At 45.9% G+C, this 23368-nt stretch overlaps 1 protein-coding gene across 1 annotated transcript in view; it reads left to right on the plus strand.

Annotated features, from left to right (window-relative positions):
• Positions 1–2788: 2788 nt before the first annotated feature.
• The window catches only part of ADCY8 (adenylate cyclase 8), a 217235-nt gene continuing 196655 nt past the window's right edge, over positions 2789–23368 (plus strand). The window contains exon 1 of the mRNA XM_022554032.2: positions 2789–4022. Within this exon, the coding sequence (XP_022409740.2) occupies positions 3066–4022 (957 nt within the window). The 5' untranslated portion in view covers positions 2789–3065. The remainder of the gene's footprint in view (positions 4023–23368) is intronic.

The raw sequence follows: 23368 nt of genomic DNA on the forward strand, positions 1-23368 counted from the left end.
CAAGGAGAAAGAATTGAGAAAAAAAAAGAGGTGTGTCTTCCACTGCCAAGTTTACTAATATGCTCATTAGCACAGATGACTTGGGGCTATGCCTGCAGATCAGGACACAGCTCCCCACACACATCCTGGCATAGGGTCTGCAGGAACCCGCCTCCCTCTCCCACCCAGCCCTCTGCCCTATTTGGACTCCCTGCCTCAAGTCAAGATATTGATTACCCACCCTAGAGTTTCAGGAGAGCTGGCCAGGCAGAGTCCAAGGAATTTAGGAAGGGAGAAGCAAGTAGCATTTCTTTCTCAAGGATGTAATACCTGGGATTATTTCATTAAGGTCTAGATAACTGCAAAACCGAGTTTTGGGGGAAGCGCTTTGCCCTTAAGTTCCAGCCCCATGGAATAGTCCAGCTATTCTGGGATACCTTTACTTTGTTAACAAGTTAATTCATCTACAAACCGGGTTAAAGATAGAATCGACCTTCTTTCAATTCAAAATTGAGCACTTAATTTTGTTTCTTGAGCGGTGTAGTTGTAGAGTGCAACTCTAAGGGATTAGGATTAAAGGAGTCTTTTCCAGGGTGTGTATGACATCTCAGAAATCTACTGTTAAGGGAGATTGGGGAAAATGTTGAGTCTTCTTTCTACTTTTGGGGGGATTCTATGTGCGAGGTAGTTGACCAGTTCTGGGTTTAAACTGAAACCCGTGTGTGTGGAAAAGAAAGACTTAAAAAGGAAATAATGCAATCTCGTGTTTCTGGGACACGGTGGACACAAATAACCCTGGAGATGGTGTGTGCCTCTGAGGAGGGAGATCGGGAAAGATATTCTTGCCCAGGGCAAGCAAAGGGAGGAGAGTTTCTCCTAGGGAAAGCAGAGGAAATCGTCCGCCCAGGGGGGCCTGAGGGAACAGCGTGGAGGTCTTTGGCGCTTTCAAGGGAAGCCATGGGGAGCCGCGAAAGCGCCCAGGGCCTGACGTCATTGGCCATCAGCTGACTGTGCTCAGGGCCAGGGCTCCACCGGCTGAAGCCGCAGTTCCACCGTGCCTCCGCCACATGGAGCTAGGCTCGGGACTAAGGCGCTTCCGGCGGACCCGGCGCCCGGAGCCCCTGCTCGGCCCGGCGCGGGCGCAGACACCACGTGCCCACCGTGTTGCGCCTGGATCTGCCCCGAGCTCCGCCAGGGGCTTTGTCCGCAACTGCTCGCCGGAGCTCGGCGGGCGGGAAACCGGGCTCGAGAGGGCGGCTGGAAATGCCTTCCCCACGCCCTCCGTTCTCGACCCCTACTGTAAGCGGGGAGAAACTTGGCCCTCCGAGGGCCCTCGCATTCTAATGCCTCGCGCTCTCCATCCCTCCGGATTGGTGTAGTAAAGAGACTCCCTTAGGAAGCTGCCGGCCTCTGCAATTGCGGCTTCTTGGAGGTATTTTGCTTTTAGCCCGAAAGTTGGCTTTGCCAAAAGACGCCCCAGTGGGAGAGCGTAAAGGAGACCCTCTATGCCTTCGCGCTGGGCTCTCAGAGTCCGTGGGCAAAGCGGCTTACGAGTCCTGGCTCCGCACCTGCACAGGACCAAAGCCAGTGCCTAAAAAAGAACAGCGTTGGAACCGGCCAGCTCGGCCAGCTGGAGCGCTGCATCTCCACGCCGGGGGCTGGTCGGGGGCGCCCGCCCCGCCCGACCCCCCAACCCCATCGTCCTCTCCCACGCGGGTCTGCCCGTGCCGCTGCCTTGAAGACCTGGGGCGTCCTGGCCAGATCTGGGCGCCAGGTCCAAGCCACCACCGCCACTCCGCCCCCGCCCCGTTCCGGGGGCGTGGCTTGGCGTGGGGGCGGGTCTAAGTCTCCTCCGGAGTCCAACAGCTCAGACAGGTCTCCAAATTCTTCTCTGTCGCCCGGCGCCCGCAGCGCGCTTCAGAGCGCCAGGGTGGCACGCGGCGCTCCCCTGGATCCGGCGGCGACTCAGGCGACTTTCCCGCGGCCTCGGGCCTCCCTTCTCGCCCAAACCTCACACCCGCCGCACCCACCAAGCTACGGTTCTTAGCCTCAGCGACCTGCACCAGTGGCTTCTCCTCGCCCTCGGAGCTGTTGGCTTTGGAGCCCTCCCCACTTTTTTCCTGCCCTCGCCTCCTGCACCTCTCAGCTCCGGGCCAAAGGGATTCCAACGAGCGAAGTGAAGGGGGTGAGAATCTTGTTCTGCGACCCCTCAGAAACACAGCTGGAAAGGCTGATTTCGTCTTGTAGCCGCGACTGGGACCCTGAGGCCCTCCCCCTTCCCCGAGGGATGCGTCGGGCCAGAGCCAGCGCTGCGCTGTCAGTCTTCGCTCAGGAAGTGGAGACAGCCAGAAATGAACGCGGGAGGGAGCCTCAGCACACCCGCACTTCCAAATTAACTGTTTGGTGACTTGTTAGCGCAGAGGCTACCACCTCGCCAATCCTCCCGCTGGGCACCCGCCACCTCACTGTCCCCCACTCCTCCCCCTTCATTACCCCCGCCCCCAGCTCCGCCCCGGCTCCCCATCCCGGCGCAATGGAGTTCTCCGAAGGACTCTGTTCCAGCCAGAGCTGCTAACTTCGCACCCATCTGCGCTGCCGGTCACCCCCGACCAGCCCCCGCTGCAGCCGCCGAGTCGTGGGCGTCCCGAGCCCAGTGCCGCAGCCAGGACCCGCCCGGCGCGCAGCTGAAGCACGGAGCCCAGGCGCCTGGGCGCCTCTTGGAGAGCAAAGGCAACGCCAAGACGCTGAGTCGAGACCCAGCCAGGAAGCCAGAGGCCGGGAAGGGGGCTGCGTGGTTCAGAGCGCCGCGGCTTCTGCGGACAAATAGCCCCCGCTGCCACGCACCCAAGCTGCGCGGGCTGGCGGGAGGGCGACGCACGAGGACGCAGGGGTCTGCGGCGGTCTTCCAGACGCACTTTGGCCCGGGGCGCACTATGACCTGACGCGCGGAGACCTCCTGCCCAGGGCGGCTGGGGATAGAAGGGCTCGCCGCCAAGCTCCCACCAGGCCGCCTTTGGGTCTTTCGGGACTCCCTCCCGCCGCGGCCTCCCGCAGGTTCTGCGCCTCCCTCCCAGCGGCCCGGCGCCATGGAGCTCTCCGATGTGCGCTGCCTTAGCGGCAGCGAGGAGCTCTACACCATTCACCCGACGCCCCCGGCCGGCGATGGCGGGAGCGGCTCCCGGCCGCAGCGGCTGCTGTGGCAAACGGCGGTGCGGCACATCACCGAGCAGCGCTTCGTTCACGGGCACCGGGGCAGCGGCGGCGGGAGCAGAAGCTCCAGCAAAGCCTCGGACCCTGTAGGCGGCGGCTCCAACCACCACGCGTCGCAGCTGGCCGGCGACTCGGCGCTTCCCGTCTACGCGCTGGGCCCCGGGGAGAGAGCGCACAGCCCCGGCTGCACCAAAGTCTTCCCGGAACGCAGCGGCAGCGGCGGCGGCGGCGGCAGCGGGGGCGCGGGCGACCTGGGCTTCCTGCACCTCGACTGCGCCCCGAGCAACTCGGATTTCTTCCTCAAGGGGGGCTATAGCTACCGAGGGGTCATTTTCCCCACCCTGCGCAACTCCTTCAAGTCCCGGGATCTGGAGCGCCTCTACCAGCGCTATTTCCTGGGCCAGAGGCGCAAATCGGAGGTGGTGATGAACGTGCTGGACGTGCTGACCAAACTCACCCTCTTGGTTCTCCACTTGAGCCTGGCCTCGGCCCCCATGGACCCGCTCAAGGGCATCCTGCTGGGCTTCTTCACGGGCATAGAGGTGGTGATCTGCGCCTTGGTGGTGGTCAGGAAGGACACCACCTCGCACACCTACCTGCAGTACAGCGGCGTGGTCACCTGGGTGGCCATGACCACCCAGATCTTAGCAGCAGGTCTGGGCTATGGGCTCCTGGGAGACGGCATTGGCTACGTGCTCTTCACACTCTTCGCCACCTACAGCATGCTGCCGCTGCCGCTCACCTGGGCCATCCTGGCTGGCCTGGGCACGTCGTTACTGCAGGTGGTCCTCCAAGGGGTCATCCCCAGGCTGGCGGTCATTTCCATCAACCAGGTAACTCCTGCCTGCCTTGCTCGTCCCCTGACTCCCCGGGGTTCTTTCGAAATCGCTTTTCTAAGAGGCAGGTTTGCCTCTCTCCCTTTGAGTCCTCTCCCCCAGCCCGACACAGTGCCTTGCACCTAGGAGGTCCTGGGTGTTCGTGGGATGCCATTGCTCTAGAGGAACTGAAACTAAATGATCTCTAAAGTTTCTATCATCTCTACCCTTCTACTCTGATTCTGTGAGTAATTCTCTGACATCAGCTAAGAAGTAGTCTTCCTTTTGCCCCTCATACATCCCCCAGGAGCTGCCGTCAGTCTCTGGAGCAAAAGACAGAAAGGGAGGGGAGCATCCCGATTTAGAAGGCGACCCACTCCTTAGCAGCTTTACTCATGAGAGTTACAGCAGGGTGTCCTAAGGGACTCTGAGATTCTGAGTGAGGTTTCTCCGTGTCTTTGCGCCACAAATCCTCAGTTCTCGAAGGAATCAACATTTGTCAAACGCATACTAATAGCTGGTGCTGGGTACCTTACTTAAGCTATCTCACTAAGTCCTTCAGACAAGCCTGTGACACTCGTTTTTTTTTCTTTATTGCCTTGGGGACCCTAGGTGCTATCTTCTCTTGCTACAGGATCCGACCCCAATGCTTTGAATAAATCAACCTCAGGACTTTTGGGGCTGGTGGAGAGGGGGAGCAAGCATGTCATTGGCAGAGAATGCAAGTTTTGCTTGATTGAAAGGGGGCGTTTTGATGTAGATGGTTTGAAATATTTAGGTGGAACCTGACTCTTTAGGTCGCTTTCTCCGTTCTCCCCCTTTCTTCCTATCTTTCCCCATTAAAAATGGATGTGTTTCTGTGAACAAAGTTCTCATTGTCTGTGAATGAGGAGTTAGATGATGACTCTATTGTTTAAATTCCTGGAAATCAATTGATAATTAATGATCTGGCACTTTCTTGGCCAAATGTCTGGTAGGTAACAAGAGAGTGAATGGGGCTAACAAGAGAGTTTTATGGGAACTTCTCCATAAAAATGAGGGAAATGTATCAGCTGGAGTGTTTTCAAGTAAAAAGCTGATGAGAGGTGCTTGGACATCAGAGGCTCCTCTTGCAGTCTGGTTTGAATAGATGGTTCTTAGGGTAAACAGGTACAACACCTATGAAAACTGCTCATGACTTTTAGGGCGCTGGTACCGTCAGAGTGCTTTACCCATCATTGACCTGCTGGACTCTTAGTTGATTTGGGATTCTCTCTCTTCTCGGATGGCTCTATATCCATTTGCTTAGGGTACTTATCTGGTTGGCTGCTCTTACGATGCTTTTTGAAGTCTCCCTGGGTAGAGCAAAGAGCATATGAAGTACATGGCTATGATCATCAGGCATGAAATGGGGGGATGAGAGCCTCTGTAAGTAAGGTCTGACCCGTTGAATTTTTCTTATTAAAAACAATAATGAGGGATTTCCCTGGTGGTGTAGTGGTTAAGAATCTGCCTGCCAATGCAGGGGACACGAGTTCGATCCCTGGTCCAGGAAGATCCCACATGCCGCCGCAGAGCAAATAAGCCTGTGCGCCACAACTACTGAGTCCGCGCTCTAGAGCCCGCGAGCCACAACTTTTGAAGCCCACACACTTAGAGCCCGTGCTCCTCAACAAGAGAAGCCACCGCAGTGAGAAGCCCGGGCATGGCAACAAAGAGTAGCCCCCTGCTGGCCACAACTAGAGAAAGCCCACGCGCACAACGAAGACCCAATGCAGCCAAAAATAAATAAATAAATTTATAAAAGAAAAAAAGGATTACAAAAAAACATAATGTTTTCTCAGAATCATCATGAACCTTTAATACCCATATATGATAAAGTCTCAATCTGGGATTATATAAAATTATATTTCAACGTGTTTCTGAATCTTGTTTACACGTGGATTTGAACCCGAGTGTCCTCTGAATCTCTCCCTTTCTTCCAATTTCTCTCCTTCTGTTTTGCATTTTCTTTATTATGTACCTAGACGTCAGCTGACCTCTCCTTGCTCCTGTTCCCTTTTTTCCCTTTCTCATCTTTTCTGTCTCCTTCTCCTTCTTCCTTCCCCTTCTCTTCTCTCACTGTAAGTTGTTTTCATAATACATCACAGCTATCTGACCATTTGCAGAAAATTCCATTTGTCATAACCCATTGCTTCTCATGCAGTAGCCTTCCTTGGTACACATTACTAAAGGACTTTGTCAAGTAACTTTGGAATAGTATTTAGAATAACATCCCAAGTAGCAAATTATGAATATTTTCAAAGTCCTAAGTATAGAGACACTTTTCTTGCCAAATGAATCCAGAAAGTAAATTTTGGCTGCATATTTGTTTTATGCTCCACTCAAATACTACCAGATGGGAGAAGATTAAAAATAACCCTCAAATGTCTTCCTACTCCCACCCCATCATAAACAATCCTTTAGCGTGAAAACCAGCGTCCTGGTGTATGTATACCAAGCTCATTCAACTTTCTGTTTGGGTAGCAAATGTAGATGAACAATCTTTTCATAAGGTGTCACCTTTTGCCAGACTCTGAAGGAACAAGCAGAGCGCTCTCCTCTGATTTTAGGTGCTGAAAGAACCTTTGCGGCTTTGGCCACAAAAGGTTTTCCTTTGGCGCCCTCTAGAGGTTCAAGTGTCTTTCCTAGACCTTGTAGGTGGATAAAGTAGAGAATTAATCGCTTTAAAAAAAAAAATCTGTGATTTTTAAAAATCAATATTGTTTGGTTTTCCCTGTTTGGTGACATACAAGACATACTTAACACCTGCTAACGACCTCGGTTAGAAACTGGAATAAAATCCTAACTCCTTACCGTGGCCTACTGGATCCTCTGTAAGTTGGTGCTACTTCTCTCGCTAATGATATTTCTGTCTCTTCTACTCCTCAGCCTCCAAATATATTCTCTATTTTCTTGTCTTTCAAATATCCCAAGCTCTTTCGCACTTCTTCACTTCTTAGGCTTTGTGACTGCTGCCTAGAACAATTTTTGCCAGGTCTTCACATGACTGACGCATTCTCAATATTCCAGACTCAGTTCAAATGCCACTCCCTAGTACGTGACATGTCTTATTTTCTCCAGAACACATATACCATCTGAAATTATCTGACTAGTCTATATTTATTGTGTTTCTTCCCCCAGCCCCACACCCCACAAGAATGTAAACACCGTGTAAGAGCAAAGACGTCGTCTATCGTGTTTATCCTTTTATCCTCAGCACCTAGAAAAATGCCAGGCACGTGGTAGGCACTCAATCACTGAATGAACAAGAGTACTCACTGCATAAACAATATTAGAAAATAGCCAGGTCCCCTGACGTTGTGTTGGTGAAAGCTTTCTACACACATACACACACACGTAAATGTGTGTAAAGCAGTCTTTTACACATAAACACCTTTGGAGAAATCAAAGCGCAATAATAATTCTTTACATCTGTACAATATTTTACATGTAACCAAGAGCCTTTACATACATGATCACATCTAGTGATAACAAACTGATGGTATCATCCTTCACTTTTATTTCAGAGAAGAAATGACAGTTTCTTAGAAATTTTAAAGGCACATCCCAAAGATGATGAGCCTGACAGATGGTGAGGTCAGGATTCAAATCCTAGCTCAGAGCCAGTCATTCTTCAGAAACCTTTCAGAGGGTATCCTTCTAAAAACATAAGCATTTGAAATGACTCAAGAGTGAGAGGTACCTGTTTCACTACTCAAGAGAGTAATACCCCGTATAGCCCACGAATTAACATTTAATGAAAAAGCCAAAGGGCAATCCTAAGGGGAAAGTGATTGAATTGCTGGGAACAGGCTCTGTGTAGCTAGCTCATCGTCTTGCTCAGTGGGATATAAACTTGTCAACTGAAAGCCATAAACACTGGCGTATCTTCTTTCTCTACATTAATCTTGATTCCCATTAAGAGGATGGCTCATGTTTAACTTAATATTTTCAAGAAGCAGGAAGCTAGAATGAGGATACAGTAAACACACCTCAGCAGCTGTTTCACTTCACTGAAAATGCCATTTTCAAAAGGAACAAATGAGCTGATAATTGCCTTCTCTAACCCAAGCTTGAGAATCGGCTTCTCCTCTTTCCCTCTGGAAGAACATTATATCTGTGGCTTGACAGGGTAACAACCAAGCTGCAGGTTTCTGCAGATGCCCTATATGAAGAGAGAACGCCCTGTATTCATTTATCTATCGCGTACTTTCCACTGTGGATACGAGGTAGAACCTTAAAAGGGCCAACCAGGAGGTCCCTTGCTATCAGCAAAGAAATGGTTTCTGTTTTCTCCACTCAGTGAACAGTTAGACGAAAGTCGTGAACTTCCCACCCAAAGAGGTTCTTGTCCAGGGCAGATGTGATCCCCGTGTATTTTCTAGGTCTAAGTGGCACTGGAAATACTGAGGAACCCTGAGAAGGTTCAAAGCCCAATTTCAAAGGATTCCTTTTCCTTTCCCCCTGAGAAAGTTCAGCTACAGGTAGCACTAGGGCTGTAGGTATTCCTTCCTTGGGGAGCCTCACCCATTTCAAGTTAAATCAGCTTCATTATGTGATTCAAGCCACAGACAGTAGTGCCTTTGTCCAGATTCTCTCTACGACACAGAATTTTCCACTTCTTAAACAAATTGTTTCTCTTGCCAGTTCAATTTACCCATCTAAAAATTCATTATTAAATGACATTATGTGTATAAAGAAAATATTAATGATAAGGTTGTATTTGGTAGGTTCTCTCACCAGGGAGATACATTCTAAGCTCTGTTGCTGTAGTTAGCATTTGATTCTGTCTTAACTGCTGGTGACAATAGTACGAGCTGCCTAACGTTTGAAATTCATCTCATTCTCATTCTTCAGCTCATTAGTGATAAGATGATGAAGATCATTTAGTTATTGGAAAACTGAGAGGCAGCAATATTTAACTACAAAGACTGCTGCATGATGCTTCCCTCTTGGGCATTCTAAAATGTCACAGCTAGTGGCTAATTAGCCCTCTGTACCTCTTGGTGAGTCATATAAGCAGAAGTGTCAGAATGGAGGTGATTTCTCCAAGGTAGCTCTATGAGCAAAGGCAGCCAGGTATACAAATCCAGGTGAGTTAGTGCTCAAGGTCATGCTGTCAGATTTGAATTTCTCAAGCAACAGCCTTTTCTTCCTTGTCTTACACACATCCAAACGAAACAGAAAAGACTAGAGCCAGAAGAATGCTAATTAAATCATGATCATTAAACTTGATTAATAACGAGGGATTTTTAGCTTGCCATTTGGCCTTTAAAAAATCCTTTTGGGGAAAATGCATCGTTTATACCAGGTAAGAGAGTGGTGTATGGTTTGAGCAGGTGGGGGTCAGGAGAGAAGTAGGCTTTGCATGTGCTTTAACATGCGTTTCTGATCATTTAAATGAAGGGTTAACTTCACAGTAAAGTCAAAGTGAGTATAATGGAATTACCAACATCTCTCTCCCCATGTGTAAAATTTAAACATATGCGTGTATTATATGTCCTTTGTCTATGTCTGCTAACTCGAATCAAATAAAAGGAATCTTACGACTATTTAATGTACAGCAAATAACATGTAATTTAAATCATCTCAGTTTGGTATTTGATATCAAGGTAGATGCTTCAGGAAACACAAATGTCCATTAAATGAGTGTAACTGGGGTCCTATTTAACGCACCTCACTAGTTATGATGTGCATTTTTTAAAACGACAAATACCTCCATTTCTGTACATTTTCCTTTGGCAAATTCATATAGGCTTTAAAAAAAAATAATTGCAACATCCCAGCCTGTCAGAAAATGACTTTCAAAAGCAGATTTGTGTGTCAACATTCCCAAGGGGTTCCTCTGAATGCCCAGAAATGGAAATATTATTCTCTCTTACTTGTGAAAAATACCGAGAGACTGTCCTTCTTGGTTCTCTTTTCCTTCCTTCCTTCCTTTCCTTTCCCTTTTTTTTTTTGGTTTTTTGTGATGGAGAGTAGGCTTTGCAACGGATATTTTTAATGACATCTGAAATGACAAACTAAATCCCTTCAGCCCTGATCTGTAGACACCTTTGCCCTGGAGTTGCCAATAGGCTTGGCGTCTGTGTATTCAGAGGGAGTTGTAAAACGACGTGTGGTGTGGCCTTTGCAAGACTGCATAATGAATTTGTTTTTCTTCCTACCCGGTAATGTCACCTGACTGGTTTCAGTGGGTCGGAGCATAATTAGGTTGGAACTGGGAAGACTGGGAGGACTTTATTTCTGGAGCAGCTGTTGCTGTGTCATGCTAAGTAGGACAAATGCATTAGTCACATTTACACCTTGATGATTGATGGCATTTTAAGAGCTCATCAAAAATAAGTGAAACCAAGCATTAAAAGGAAAGATTCAAAAAAAAAAAGTTGATCCCACATTCAGTGCTGCTGGCAACGTATAATCAAAGGACACTACTACAGTCGCGCTGCTGTGATACTTCTCTGTTGTCTAAATATTTCTGAGGATGCTAATTTATTCATTTCGCAAGTGTGTCTATTTGAGTTGATGCTGCATGTGTTTGTTTTCAGAACATAGGAGACACTTGCAACATTCATCTCAAACCTTTCCTCTCACCAACGAATGGGCACTATATTGATGCTCTGAGAGACCAGGAGGTCTAGAATATGCAGTTGGATGGCTTATCAGTTCCCTAGGCATATTGCTTTGTAGCATGTTCTTTGCTTTCTCTGGAATGCAAGGTACCGAATGCAGAAGGTAGGCAAATTTCTGGGATATTTAGGTCTGACCCTCAGTTAGCGAGAGAATCAGTTCTGTAAATGATTTCTCCCGCAGCATTTTCTTGGGGCTGGAGTAGAAGAACGTTAGTCTACCCAGCCAGATAATCTTCCCTGTGCTTTCCCAGGAAACATAATTGGATTTATACACACCAATTAGATCATGTGAGTTTGTTTATGAAGGACTATTTTAAGAAGTCAGGTCACTTAAGCAGCTACTTCAGAAGCCAGCTTTTCTCGCTCCAAGATTTTTCACAGTCAGCTCTGCAGGGTACAGAAGAATGCAGGGTAGATTAATTAACCGTTGCTGTCCCAGACATTCCAGGGGAGGCCTGGCCATCTCCCAAGGGGAATAAAAGCCATTCTACCAGTGAATGCAACTGTGTGACCACCTTCTCAACCAATGAACTGGGAGTATAACTCAATGTGTTGTCAGATAAACCGCATTTCCTTGTTTCTTTGATATCTCTGCACTGGCCTCTGACTGGGCATGTTTGTGATTTAGTATTTGAATTTCATTCTCAGCTAGATCAAGTCTTTTAATATGTGTAATACCTTTTGCACATTCATTAGTCACTGGGGTTTTCTTTCACTTCCACCCCACTTCCTGACTTATATGCCTAACTCAGGTGTTATGAATTGCAAAATACCTTTGAAACACAAAATTCTCCTAAATCAGAAAATGATAAAAATGGACATGGTGAAGACGTGAGCTAAGTATGAAATTAAATCGTATAAATGTTTGGGGTTTTTTTAATGAGTAAAATTTTAAAACTGTCATCTTTATATAAAGAGCATACCAGTATAAAATGTTCACATGTAACAAGAATTATTTTGTTGAGCTGTCTTATAAACTACATCCTTGTCCTGTGTCAGCTGGTTTTCCAGTTGACTGGAGTAAACCATTTCAGAATCCTTTCTCCTTTTTTCTGTGTGATTATGTGCTGAATACACATGATTGCTTATAAAATAGAGACGACTAAGGATTAGGGAATGCATCGTCAAAATATATGTATTCCTTTAACTCAGAAAATGGGAATAAGAAATGCAGCAAAACAGAACAGGACCAAAAAAAGAAAAAGAAAAAGAAAAACCCTGCAAGGCCTAAGGCTAGAAGAGATATGGTTGGTGTCCTCAAATATTTGGGATACTGCCATGACAAAGAGAAACTGTTTATTTTATGTGTCCTCTAAGACAGAATAATGATCAATGGGTGGTCGTTATACCATGAGAGATTTGGTTCACCTAAAGCTAAGGCTTTGTAACAGATGGACCTGCCCAGGGAGCTGCTTTTTGAAGTGATGAGCTCCCTGGCATGGGGATTTTTCAAGGGAAAGCTGTACAGAAATCTATCAGGGACGGCCTAAAGGAGAATTCCATACAGGGAGGTCTTTTCCTCAAGGTCCTATGGAAACCACCGGTTGCATCTCTAAGCCATCACAGCCACTTTGTAAGCAGGAAAAAAAAAAAAGAGGACAAGGAGCAAAGGGCAAGAAGCCAAGATGCCTAAAAGGCATTTGCCCGCTGAGTCGGCGGCCCTTTCAGGAGCTCCTCTGGGACCCCTGCCCAGTGATGTCTGCCTCTATTTTGGGGAGCAGAATTCCGATCCAAGGCCCCTCCATCAGCAAGAAAGGATGGCAAAAGTAGATTTGATTTTCCTGCTTCTCAGAAACTCAGGATTGCATTAGGAAGAAGGGGAGAATGAGGCTTGAGTAGGAAGATTATTCAACAAATGCTTGTTGACTGACTGTTGGGTTCTGGATTGAGACACGGCTGTGTACTCCACAGTCAGGGTTGTTGCTGTAATGAGGCTGGTACTTGAATGGATTTGGGGAGGGAGTTTGTGACCCTGATGCAGAGGTAGGAAGGTTTGTATTCTCAGATTCTCAGAACACGTCTGAAACACAGCATTCGGTGAATATTTTACACAAATGCAGGTCTTGGGCTCTTTTTACTACAGACCTCTAAAGCATGAAAAATCGAAGCTGCAGTGGATTTCTTTTAAGAGTTGCGTGAAAGGAAAGGGTCAGACTTTAGAAAAAATTGTAAATGGGTGTGGATCTTTCTAGGGAAGAATGTAAAGGGACCCTGGGGAAGAGTCAGGAGGTCAGTTATGTAAGCATCACCTTATCACAGACTGAAGGCATCCTGAGCCTGGTAACCAGAAGACATGGCACAAGAGAGCATCTGTCTCATGTTGAGAAGGTCGGGCTTGTCTGCAGCTCCAGGCTCTCCTAGTTGCTCTGTGTTCACAGTAACCCCAGCTAAAAACTGAGCAGCTGCCTTGGAGCCCCAGGCAGCCCATTGCCACACAAGGTGGGCAGACAAAGAGCTTAAGCAAGGCTCAATTCCCTCTCCTTGGTACATTGCTACACTCTGCATTTTCAACTATCAGAGCAACGTCGTAACATGTCATGTGCCTACCAGGCTGTGAGCCCCTTGAGGTCAAGGATTGTGCCCTTCTCATCGTTGTGTTCTTAGCGCCTAGCATAGTACCCGGCACGTGGGCAGTTCTAAATATCGTACTCGTAAATGAACGGAATGAATGAATATTACATGGCCCCCTCCTCCCCCTCCACCCCGCGCCAACACGCACGGTCAAACAGTCAGTGAAAAGCCAGTGAGAGAAAAGAAACCAGTTTCTCTGGTCAGTACAGGCAAAAGCACACCAGATGTCATCCCAGGAAGTGCTTTGGGCAGAAAGCCCCAAGCTGAGTGTTTGCTAGACCTGTGTTAAGGAAGTTATAGTAGATAACATGAAGAAAAATTCAAATCATTATCCAGATCATTTCAGTCAAAAGAGATAGAAAAGGAAAAAGGAAGTTAAAAAGTCATGGACCTAAATTATCCATACTTATTCGTCCATTCCTGAAACTTTTAAGAGGTCCGGTCCATCCATGCAAAATAGAGTCCAAGCATTAATGAGGGTCTCAGCCCCTCGTTGGCTTCCTTCTTGGTTCTTTAGCGCCCTGGCTCTGAATCCCAGCACCGGCACCTCACTCAGGCTGTCTTTGCTTTGTGGTATACTACCCCAAATCATTTCTTTGGCCTGACCTCTCAGTGGTACCCCCTTCTGGTCACCTGTGGATGTTCACCCTCTGGATTCATACAGGGGCAGTTGTGGGCAAGAGGTGCTCCCACCTTCCTACGTGCCTCCGGCACTCCTTGCCAGCCGGGCTGGTCTGCCTCACTCCTAGGAGGAGAACCAGTTGTCCTTGCTGAGCGTAGTAACTGGACAATTGCTTAGTCTGCCATTTCCCACAGCTTAAAACCTACCACCTAAAGACCAGTAGGTACCCTAACTGGACCAGTTTATCTGTAGACTGCCTAAAGGCAAAAATAAAGCCTGATTTTCCATATTGGAACCCAGTGCAAGTAACTAAAACGGCCTTCATGACGTCCAAAAAGGTGATGAGTAAGTTGCCTGTTTTCAGTTCTGTGATGCATTATCCCCCCTTAGTTCACTTTCCTGCTGCCGATTCGTTCAAGAAACAAAATCAAAATCAATCAGAGCCGGCTTATTTTCTTCTAAGTTCAGCATCAAACATCCCCCATTACTTAATGAGTCTTCCTAGCCTACTGGTGATGGTCAGCTCATTTGCGGGTGGGATCACGGGACCAGTCAGTGCCCAATGAACAGAGGGCCCCCTTCCCAATTTATGAGAGAGATATAGCCTTTGTCTCTTACCAAGTGAATAATGACGTCATGTGCAGCTCTTGGGGCCCTGCCCAAGCCATTTCAGCCAGAGAGGAGCTGTGAACTGTGCCAGTGGACATTGAGAGATATTTTTGAAACTATGTAAGTACATTTCCTTAAAAACATAGAAACTACAAATTGTCGTCATGTTTTTGCCATGAATTTCTCCCAGTGACATTGGCCAAATGGCTTTGGCTTCTTCAGGCACAAGTATCTTGATACCTAAAAGGGTTTTGTGAGTAGGGGGAAAATGCAGAATTATGAAGATTTTCCTAGTACCCAGACCTAGTTAGATATTCCTCCTTCTTTGACCGCATTACCCCTACCTGCCTAGTCTTCCTGCCACATGCCGTACTGCTGTTTGTCTCCACGTCTCTCTCTCTCTCACTAGCCAGGCTGTGAGTTTCACAAAGGCAGGGGTTGTACCTGAGTCACGGGTGTGTCTCTACAACTGAGTCTAGTGCTGGTTACATACACTCTTCCTTCTCAAGTGCTTTCAGGGCTTGCCCTTCAACTCTTAAATGTTGAGGCTTCTTAAATTCCCATCCCGTACGTCTCCCCATCACCCTGGGCCATCACGTCCTCCTTTAGTTGACGACCATGCACCCATGTCCTACATCTGTATCTCCAACCCTGTTCTGTCTGCTACGCTGAAGACCAGGGTATTTCGTGACCTGCTGGACACCTCCAGGCAGCTCAGTCTCAACAAGTCAAAAATCAACTCCCAGTCTCCCAGCATCTCTGTGAAATCCTGATGGTTTCATCTCCCATCGCTGGGATCTGTCCAAATCTCTCCCTCCTACTCATTTCATTCTAGTGCAGCATGCCCTTCCCAACGATTTCTCAATTTTTTCATCCCTCGTGCTCCTCCAAGCCGTCCCCACCCCGCAAGGGTGAGCTTCTCTCAAATGCTACTATTCTCACCACCTCACACCACTGGGTAAGTTCCACAGTGGAATCCCATCACCGGTTTTCCTGGGTACCTCATGCTGGCTTATGCCTGAATGTTTTTCTGGAACAATTCTTCTGGCTCCTTCCTTCCTTGTCTGCCAGCTCAGGTGTCACCAGCTCCAGGAAACCTCCCCTGTGCCCCTTCTTCAAGACACATGCCAGCTTAGGAACAAATGGTCTGGGTGTAATTGTCTGTTTGTTTGAGAATCTGAACTCAGATTAGGTGTTTAATGGAGGAGGGGCAGGCAGATGTTACCAGATTTGACAAAAAGACAAGCAGTTCCTCGAGCAAGATGTTTTCAGTGGGAGTGTCGGTGTTGAGCATTGCCCTGCCCCAGACCTACACATCTCACGGGAGGAGCATCAGTGTGTGGAGATCACAGTGCAGGATGTGGATTCAGACCACCTGGGCTAGATCTGCCATTTATTAATTTCAGGACACCCTCAAGGGCCTTAATCTTTCTGTACCTCACTTTCTTTAGCTGTAAAATGGGAAGAATCATAGTAAGCCGGAAGATCATTGAAGAGATGAAATAATACGCACAATTTAGTATTTAGAGTATTTAGTTCCGGGCCTGGTACAAAGAATCACACAATACCTTTTATGTTTTATTATAACTTAATTTTCAAAACAGTCACCCTTTTTCCTGGAGTCCTCTGCCCTGAGTGGTCCTTTCCTGGGCTTCACTTGGCTAAACCCATGTGTTTTTGAGACCAATGCTCACAAACTTTAATGTGCTTTGGGATCACATGGAGGTCTTGGTAAAATCTTTGGATTTAGGGGGAACCCAAGATTCTGCATTTCAAACAAGTGCCCGGGTGCTGGATACTGCTAGCCTGCAAATGATAATTCGAGGAGAAAGGCTCTGGAATTCAGCACAGACCCCACCTTCTCTGCAGTGGGTTTTCTGACGCTTTACCAGGTGGGTTTAAGTCCCTTGGCTTGCCTCATGCCCTTTACATCTCTCTGTTATTCATTAACTTAGTCTTTCATTCAGTCCTTCATGCATAAATATTTATGGAGTACCGCTGCGTGCTGGGTGCAAACAGTAAGGATACTGTGGTGAGGAAAAGAATCCAGAATCCTACTATTAAAGGGATTATAATCTAGAGTAAGAGACACCCATCGATCAAATAGTGACCTAAACACGTGAAAAATTTCAAACTGAGTTAAGTGCTTTTAAGTCAGGTGACCTGGTTTAGTGCCAGGCAGTGACCAGGTTGAGGCTAGTAAGGCACCCAGGGTGCAAAGCATAAAAGGCACTCACTTCAGGTGCCGACTCTGCACTTGTACAACCCTGACAGGAAGTGCTTTCTTAAACTGTACACCCTAGGAACCCAGCTGGCCTTACCCTTGTCCTGGTCCTGGTTTCTATTTAAAAGAAAAAAACCTGACTTGAACTGAGAGGAGGAAAGTATTCTTAATTAAGACCTGGAGGAGGAATAGGGGTTGGTAGGTGAGACTGGAATTATAGTTTCCTTATTTGTTTCTATTAGTAAACCATATACACTTTGAGGACAGGCGCTGTCCTTTTGTCTGTCCCTGGAATGGACATTGGCACATCATGGGAAAAGCTTGTAGCAGAGGCTTCTTGAGTCAGTGCCTGGAGAATCATCTTAGCATCAGTATTTCTGCTTCCCTTTTTATAGCTGAGGATGCTAAGCTCAAGAGTATTACCTCATTTCCCTTTGGTCAGTCAGCTAATAAAGGATTTTAACCACATCTGTCTCATTTCAAAGCTGCCCCTCGATTTGATGTTTTTTTAAGGCCATTTTATCTCAGTGAACTCTGCTAGTTTCAGAGGCAATGAGTTAAAAGTAATAAAGGGAAAGAAAAATGAAATTTGTATTCCAAATCGTAGCACTGCGTATAACGATGTTATCGTTCTATGGAGCCAGGGGGCTGGTACATGGTATTGAAAGTAGCACCTAAGAGTCATCAGAAGATTGACCTCGGACTTTACATCCAAGACAGAGCAACTTTGTACAGACCACGCCAGCTGTCTTGGCCTTGGAATGAATTCCTCGCAGCTCTAAAATTCTATCACTAGGAAATGACTTTTGAGATGGCTCCGCGCTCTACAGTTTGTATTCCTGTGAGTTACAGTGAATGTGTATGTGAAGAATTGTATGCTTTCCTGGTTTATTTTGCTCCCAAGATCAGATAATGACACAGCCCATATAGAAAACATAGCTGGCTGAGGTCTGTAACCCCTGAGAAGGAAGAGAAATCTGAGTAAGGGTATAGCAGACGCTGAGAGAATTACTTATTAGATGGTATTTAATTTCTCCTAGTGGTTTAGTTACATTGACACCGTGCATTGTAAAATTGTATGTGATTTTAGTCATTCGATTTGTTTCCAGGGGAATCGTAACTGAGATATTTAATTGACAGACAGTTGTTTCCTTTGAATATTTAATTAGTGATTTTGTGGAGCTTGTCAGAATTGCCCATCTAGCTTCTACAAAATGCGCACGTCAGCTGTGATCAACAAGCCGTTTTATGTCAGTGTTACCCAGGAGTGATGGAGCTGGGCATCCGTGCAGCCTGAATACCTACAACCTGGAGTCTGGCTTCTGTGGTTTCCTATTCTTTGTCTGCAGACCCCAGGAAGCAGACCCCAGGACCTCGAGGAACTAACTTCATCCTGCTGTACGTTAGTCACATCACCTGTAACAAGATGAGGATGTAAGATACCTGCTGTCAAAACTTCACAGTTTATAGATATGAAAGGACTTGATGAATATGAACGATTGTTGAGATGATAAACAGGAGTAACCAAGCACTGGAAACCAGTAAAGCACTGGATAGCAGCAGCAGCAGTAGTAGTAGTAGTAATAGTAGTAGTATTTCTATAACACAGATGGGCCTGATGTGGTTGGTTACACATTGCCAGGCCTCCTAGCTCTGAGATGGGGCTGGAACTGGCCAAACACAGGACAGCAGTCCACAGGCTGAGTGCCTGATTGCTTATATGTGGAATCTTAAAAAAAAAATGATACAGGGGCTTCCCTGGAGGTCCAGTGGTTAAGATTCCACGCTTCCACTGCAGGGGACATGGGTTCAATCCCTGGTCGGGGAACTAAGATCCCACATGTCTCTGAGGTGCAGCCAAAAAGAAAGAAAAAAAAAAAAGCAAAATAAAATGATACAAATGAACTTATTTACAAAACAGAAACAGACTCACAGTCTTAGAAAACAAATTTATGGTTACCAAAGGGGAATGGTGGGGGGGAGAGGAATAAATTGGGAGTTTGGGATTGACATATACACACTACTATATTTAATCAACGAGGACCTACTGTATAGCACAGGGAACTCTGCTCAATATTCTGTAATAACCTATAAGGAAAAAGAATCTGAAAAAGAATAGATATGCGTATATGTATAACTGAATCACTTTGCTGTACACCTGAAACTAACATAACATCGTAAATCAACTATAGTCCAATATAAAATGAAAATTAAAACGAAAACAGTGGGTGAAATGGCAATTCTGCCCTGGCCGTTTCCAGCAATAATAGTCATTTCCCACTAGAAGCAAAACCTGCACCTCAGGATGAGCGGACGTGCACTCAGTTTCAAGCTACACATTACTTAAGTGTTTCATGTACAAAAGTATCAGTCATCAGGAATCACCCCTTTGCCATGTACTTAGAACATTCTTGCAGGGAAGCAAAACCATTTTTTCACTTAAATGCTGTTATGTCTCCACACAGATTACCACACTGAGGTTTTTCTTCATGAAAAGTCCTTCCTAATTTTGTGGAAGGTGGAAACAAATTTTCACTTGATATCCTGCCCAAAATACCTTGGTTTGAGGTAATGTGGGTGTAAAAAAAGGCTGAAAAGATCATTTTTAAATCTAGTTGATAAACTTAATTTTTTTTCAGTCCCATCTCAGGCACGTGCACATAATTCAAACTGCGAACCTATCCCAGTACTAAACAACCATTAAAGGGCAGCAAAATGAATCCATTGTCAATAAAATTAGCAGGGAAACTCATAGTGGGGTAAATATCAACTTCCCGCCAGCAAAGAGGATTAACAGAAGAGGATTTAGAAGAGCAGCAGTGTTTTTTTCAAACTAGACTAAGTACTCAAATATAAAACTAATGAAAACGACGCTGCAGGGTGGTAAGAGTGGAGGGAGACCCACCCTGCCTCTCTTTGTGCTGCATCACCATTCATCCTCTCTTACCGCTTTGCCGTTCTTCTGCCCAACCCGCCGAGGCACCCCCAAGGTTCCACTGGACACTGTTTGAGAACCACTTCTTTAAAAGACCCCCCCCCCCTTCCAGACACCTGAGGAGGAATTTTATTGGGCTTGCTTTGCTACCACCTATTCCCTGTTGTCTTACTGGTTTACAATCTTCTAACCAGCAGTGTAGATATCTGATAGCATCTAGGCTCTGGGATCAGTCAGTGCAACAATTTCTAATTTCCGGGATGCTCCGTGTACAACACATTCTTTGTACTGAAGTGCTTTCTTCAAATACTCCAAAATGCTGTCCTTTCCCTATCAGGTACAGTAAAATTCGTGTGACAACCTGATTCTCCAGTAAGTTATAAGGTCCCTAAGAGCAGAGACTATGTCATATATGTTGAATAAATGAACAAATAAACCATAAAAAAAAAATAAATACAAGACCCCCTTCCAAATCTTTGGGCTTTGAGACCTTAACTTAGATGTTCCAAAGGGAGAACCAGGTAGAAGAGCTGAGCACACTCACATTTGGCAACGCCTCGCTGGTGTGTGTGTTGTGTGGTTCACATACATCCTGTCCACTCTGAATGGTGTATCTGTGCAGTAGAATTGCATCCCTCATTTCAAAATGAAGAAATTGACGATCAGAGATGAATTTGGCTACAGTCGTTCAGATTGGGTGTAGCCAAGTGAGGATTTAAACTCAAGTCTGTTTGGTACCAAACATACATGAGTTCCTGCTGCCTCCCCGCCATGCCCCTGCACATGCCAGACTGACATTTAAGTAAATGTATATTCACATTTAATAATGCATGTTCCTTTCACTTATCAACTGTCTACAATATGCTGAACTTGAGGAAGGCAATCAAATAAATATTTCCTGCCCTCAAGGCATTTATATTACCAGAGGGAAGAAAGAAAATTTATCCATCGATGCCTGGGCCGCCTCCTATCGAGGCTCTAGGGAGAGCTGCAGTGGGTTTCATGCCGTGATGCTCTAAAGGTCTGAGACACAGTCTGCTCCTTTACCTGGCTTTCTGTGTGTGCCGCCCGCGCTCAAAGTAGAATTAACATTTAGACAAGAAACTGAGACTGAGAAAAGTATAAAGTTCTGATGACTTCCTGGTTCCCCAGCCTTCTTCAAAACCAGATTAACGGATACACCAGAAGGAAACGGGAAAAGAATCATTACATAATTTATTAAAATATGCACACCAAGCCCTTATTTTAACCCACATACCTACTAGCAAAAATAAATCTCTTTCTTTCCTGCCTATGTTTTGAGAGTAATCTAGCCCTAGTTGCCCACAGGATTCTGAGTTACCCTAAATTGCTTCATATGCGTTAAAACGTTAAGCCATTTGAGGACATGCCTGTTTACCTGGGGCAAGTTTCTGCGCACAGACTGTGCTTCAGACACTGCTGGGTGGCTGCCGACAGGCACTCTTCTTTCTTTCTTGCATATAGAACCAGCCTTGGGGAGGTAATGTGACCAGACGTGTGTGTGTGTGTGTGTGTATCTTGGGTTTGTGTGTGTGAGTTTATATATATATATATCAGGTATGTGTGAGTGTGTGTGTGTGTGCCTTCTTTGTAGCTTGGGATAGCCAATAAGGTATAAGTGGTACTCATCACTGGAAGGTTTTGGATAGCTTTGAAAAGATGCCTGATTCTTCTGGGAAGTCTGCTTTTTTTACACCCACCCCACTCTAGTCATCTTTCTGCCTGGTAAGCAGATGTAATGGCACCTCCACCAGCCACCTCAGGCCATGAAAAGACCTTGAGGATGGAAGCCACACAGTGGGATGGTGGATCACAAAGAAATAAGGATTCTAATAAGAAGGAAGGAAGGAAAGAAAATGATAATTATGTGAGGTGATGGATATGTAAATTAGCTTGATGCTGGTAATCATTTCACAATGCATATGTATATCAAAATATCAAGTTGTAAATCTTAAATATATGCAGTTTTTATTTGTCAATTATACCTCAGTAAAGCTGAATAAAAAACTTAAAAAAAGAAATAAGAATTTTAGGACATTGATAATACTATTGAGGTCACCGTACCAGCCCTGGACGGCCATCCCTAGACATTTTTTTGTAACACAAAATAGACTCCAAGTTTGTTTAATCCACTATTATTTTACTTCTTCATTACCAACATCCAAATGAAAGTTCTAATCAATACTGGCTGCAAAACATATTCATGGTGTATTGACCGATAAATAAACATTGACTACTTCTTGAGATAACATTGCAACTCTTCTCTTGATGACCTGATCATCTAAGACAAACAGAGCCATTTTCATTTTGTGATTTTTTTTTTTTTTTGCTCCATATTTGAGGTTTGGGGAACATAAAGAAAGACCCAGATCAGATGTTGTGTCATCTGATATGTTATTTATAGCCCTGGAATAAATGCCAGGCAATAATTATGGCTGGAGAAGACTTGTAGGACTATGTCCCAAGGGAAGAAACTGATGCCTTCCTATTTATAACTCTTTGAAATTGCACTGGGCTTTGTGAGATTAAAAGGCATCCCTGGAGGTGTTTAGCAGAAGCCAGATGCCCATTGTCAGGGATTTGGGGCAAAAGGCAAAGGGTTGAACTAAATGATTTTTAAGATCCCTTCTAATTTGAAGCTTATGACTCTGTGACTCTTGGTGTTATAAATGATTGGTTACATGTAGAATAATTGGACTCTAAAAAGAAGTCCAAGATACTTCCTAAATCTCATAGAGGAAGGGGGGGACATTTACATCCTGCAGTTCCCCTAACTTTGTACTCTTCCCGGATCTTGATCTCAGTGAATCCAGGGTTCTCTGGTCCATCCTTGCAGTTGCCCAAACCAGAAGGCCCAAGGCATGCCTGTCACTTCTCCATCTCTCAGTCCCCATGGCCAACCTATTGCAAGTTCCTGACAAGTTTCCCTCCTGAATATGCTCACATCCATCCGCTTTATCTCCGCCCCTTTCACTTCAGTGCGGGAGACCCTGTTCCTCATCTGAATCACAGTCGCTGCCCTACACCCAATTTAGATCCTTTCCGATCTACTGTCCACAGTGTCACCAGGGTGGAGTTTTTCTTATGGGGATGATTGCTGAGAATCCTTCAGTAGATATCAGTAGCTTCCCATTGGTCTTAAGGCAAAGGCAGAACTCCCCCTTGAGACCCACGTTTTAGATCTGGCCTCTGTCTTCCTCAGGTAATTCCATTCTTCATCTCATTCTCACTCCTGAAGTCATGATGACTTTGGTTCAGTTCCTTGAAAGACCCATGTCTCTTTTTGCCTCTGAGCTGTCTGAGTTTCTGTTCCTCCTTTTCCTGAGAAGCTCTTCCCTCGTTCTCCGCACAAGGAGCCTTTATCAGGGAGGCTTCCTCTGCCCTTTCTTAGGTCACAACTTAATCACATTTTACATGCCCCCATACTTTTCTTAGATAACACATACCACTGTGCCTGTGTGTATGTGAGAGAGAGAGAGACAGAGAGACAGAGAGAGACAGAGAGAGAGAGTATTTGTTCCATGTCTGTTTTTTCACCAGAGAGTAGGTATGATGTAATAGGGAATGGGTAAGATTTGCTTGCATACCTGAATACTCTCAGCCTCCCATGTTTGACAAATATTTATATAAGAATGAATAAATGAATGGGAATACCCAGGGCTGATATTCAAGGCCAGATGGTAGTTCTGGCTTCTCTAGAGGATGTATTACAATAGATTTTAAGGTCCA

This window comes from Delphinapterus leucas, chromosome 17, assembly GCF_059928025.1.
Source record: "Delphinapterus leucas isolate spDelLeu-1000000601 "Yukka" chromosome 17, BTC_Dleu_Yukka2, whole genome shotgun sequence".
NCBI classification, from domain to species: Eukaryota; Metazoa; Chordata; class Mammalia; order Artiodactyla; family Monodontidae; genus Delphinapterus; species Delphinapterus leucas.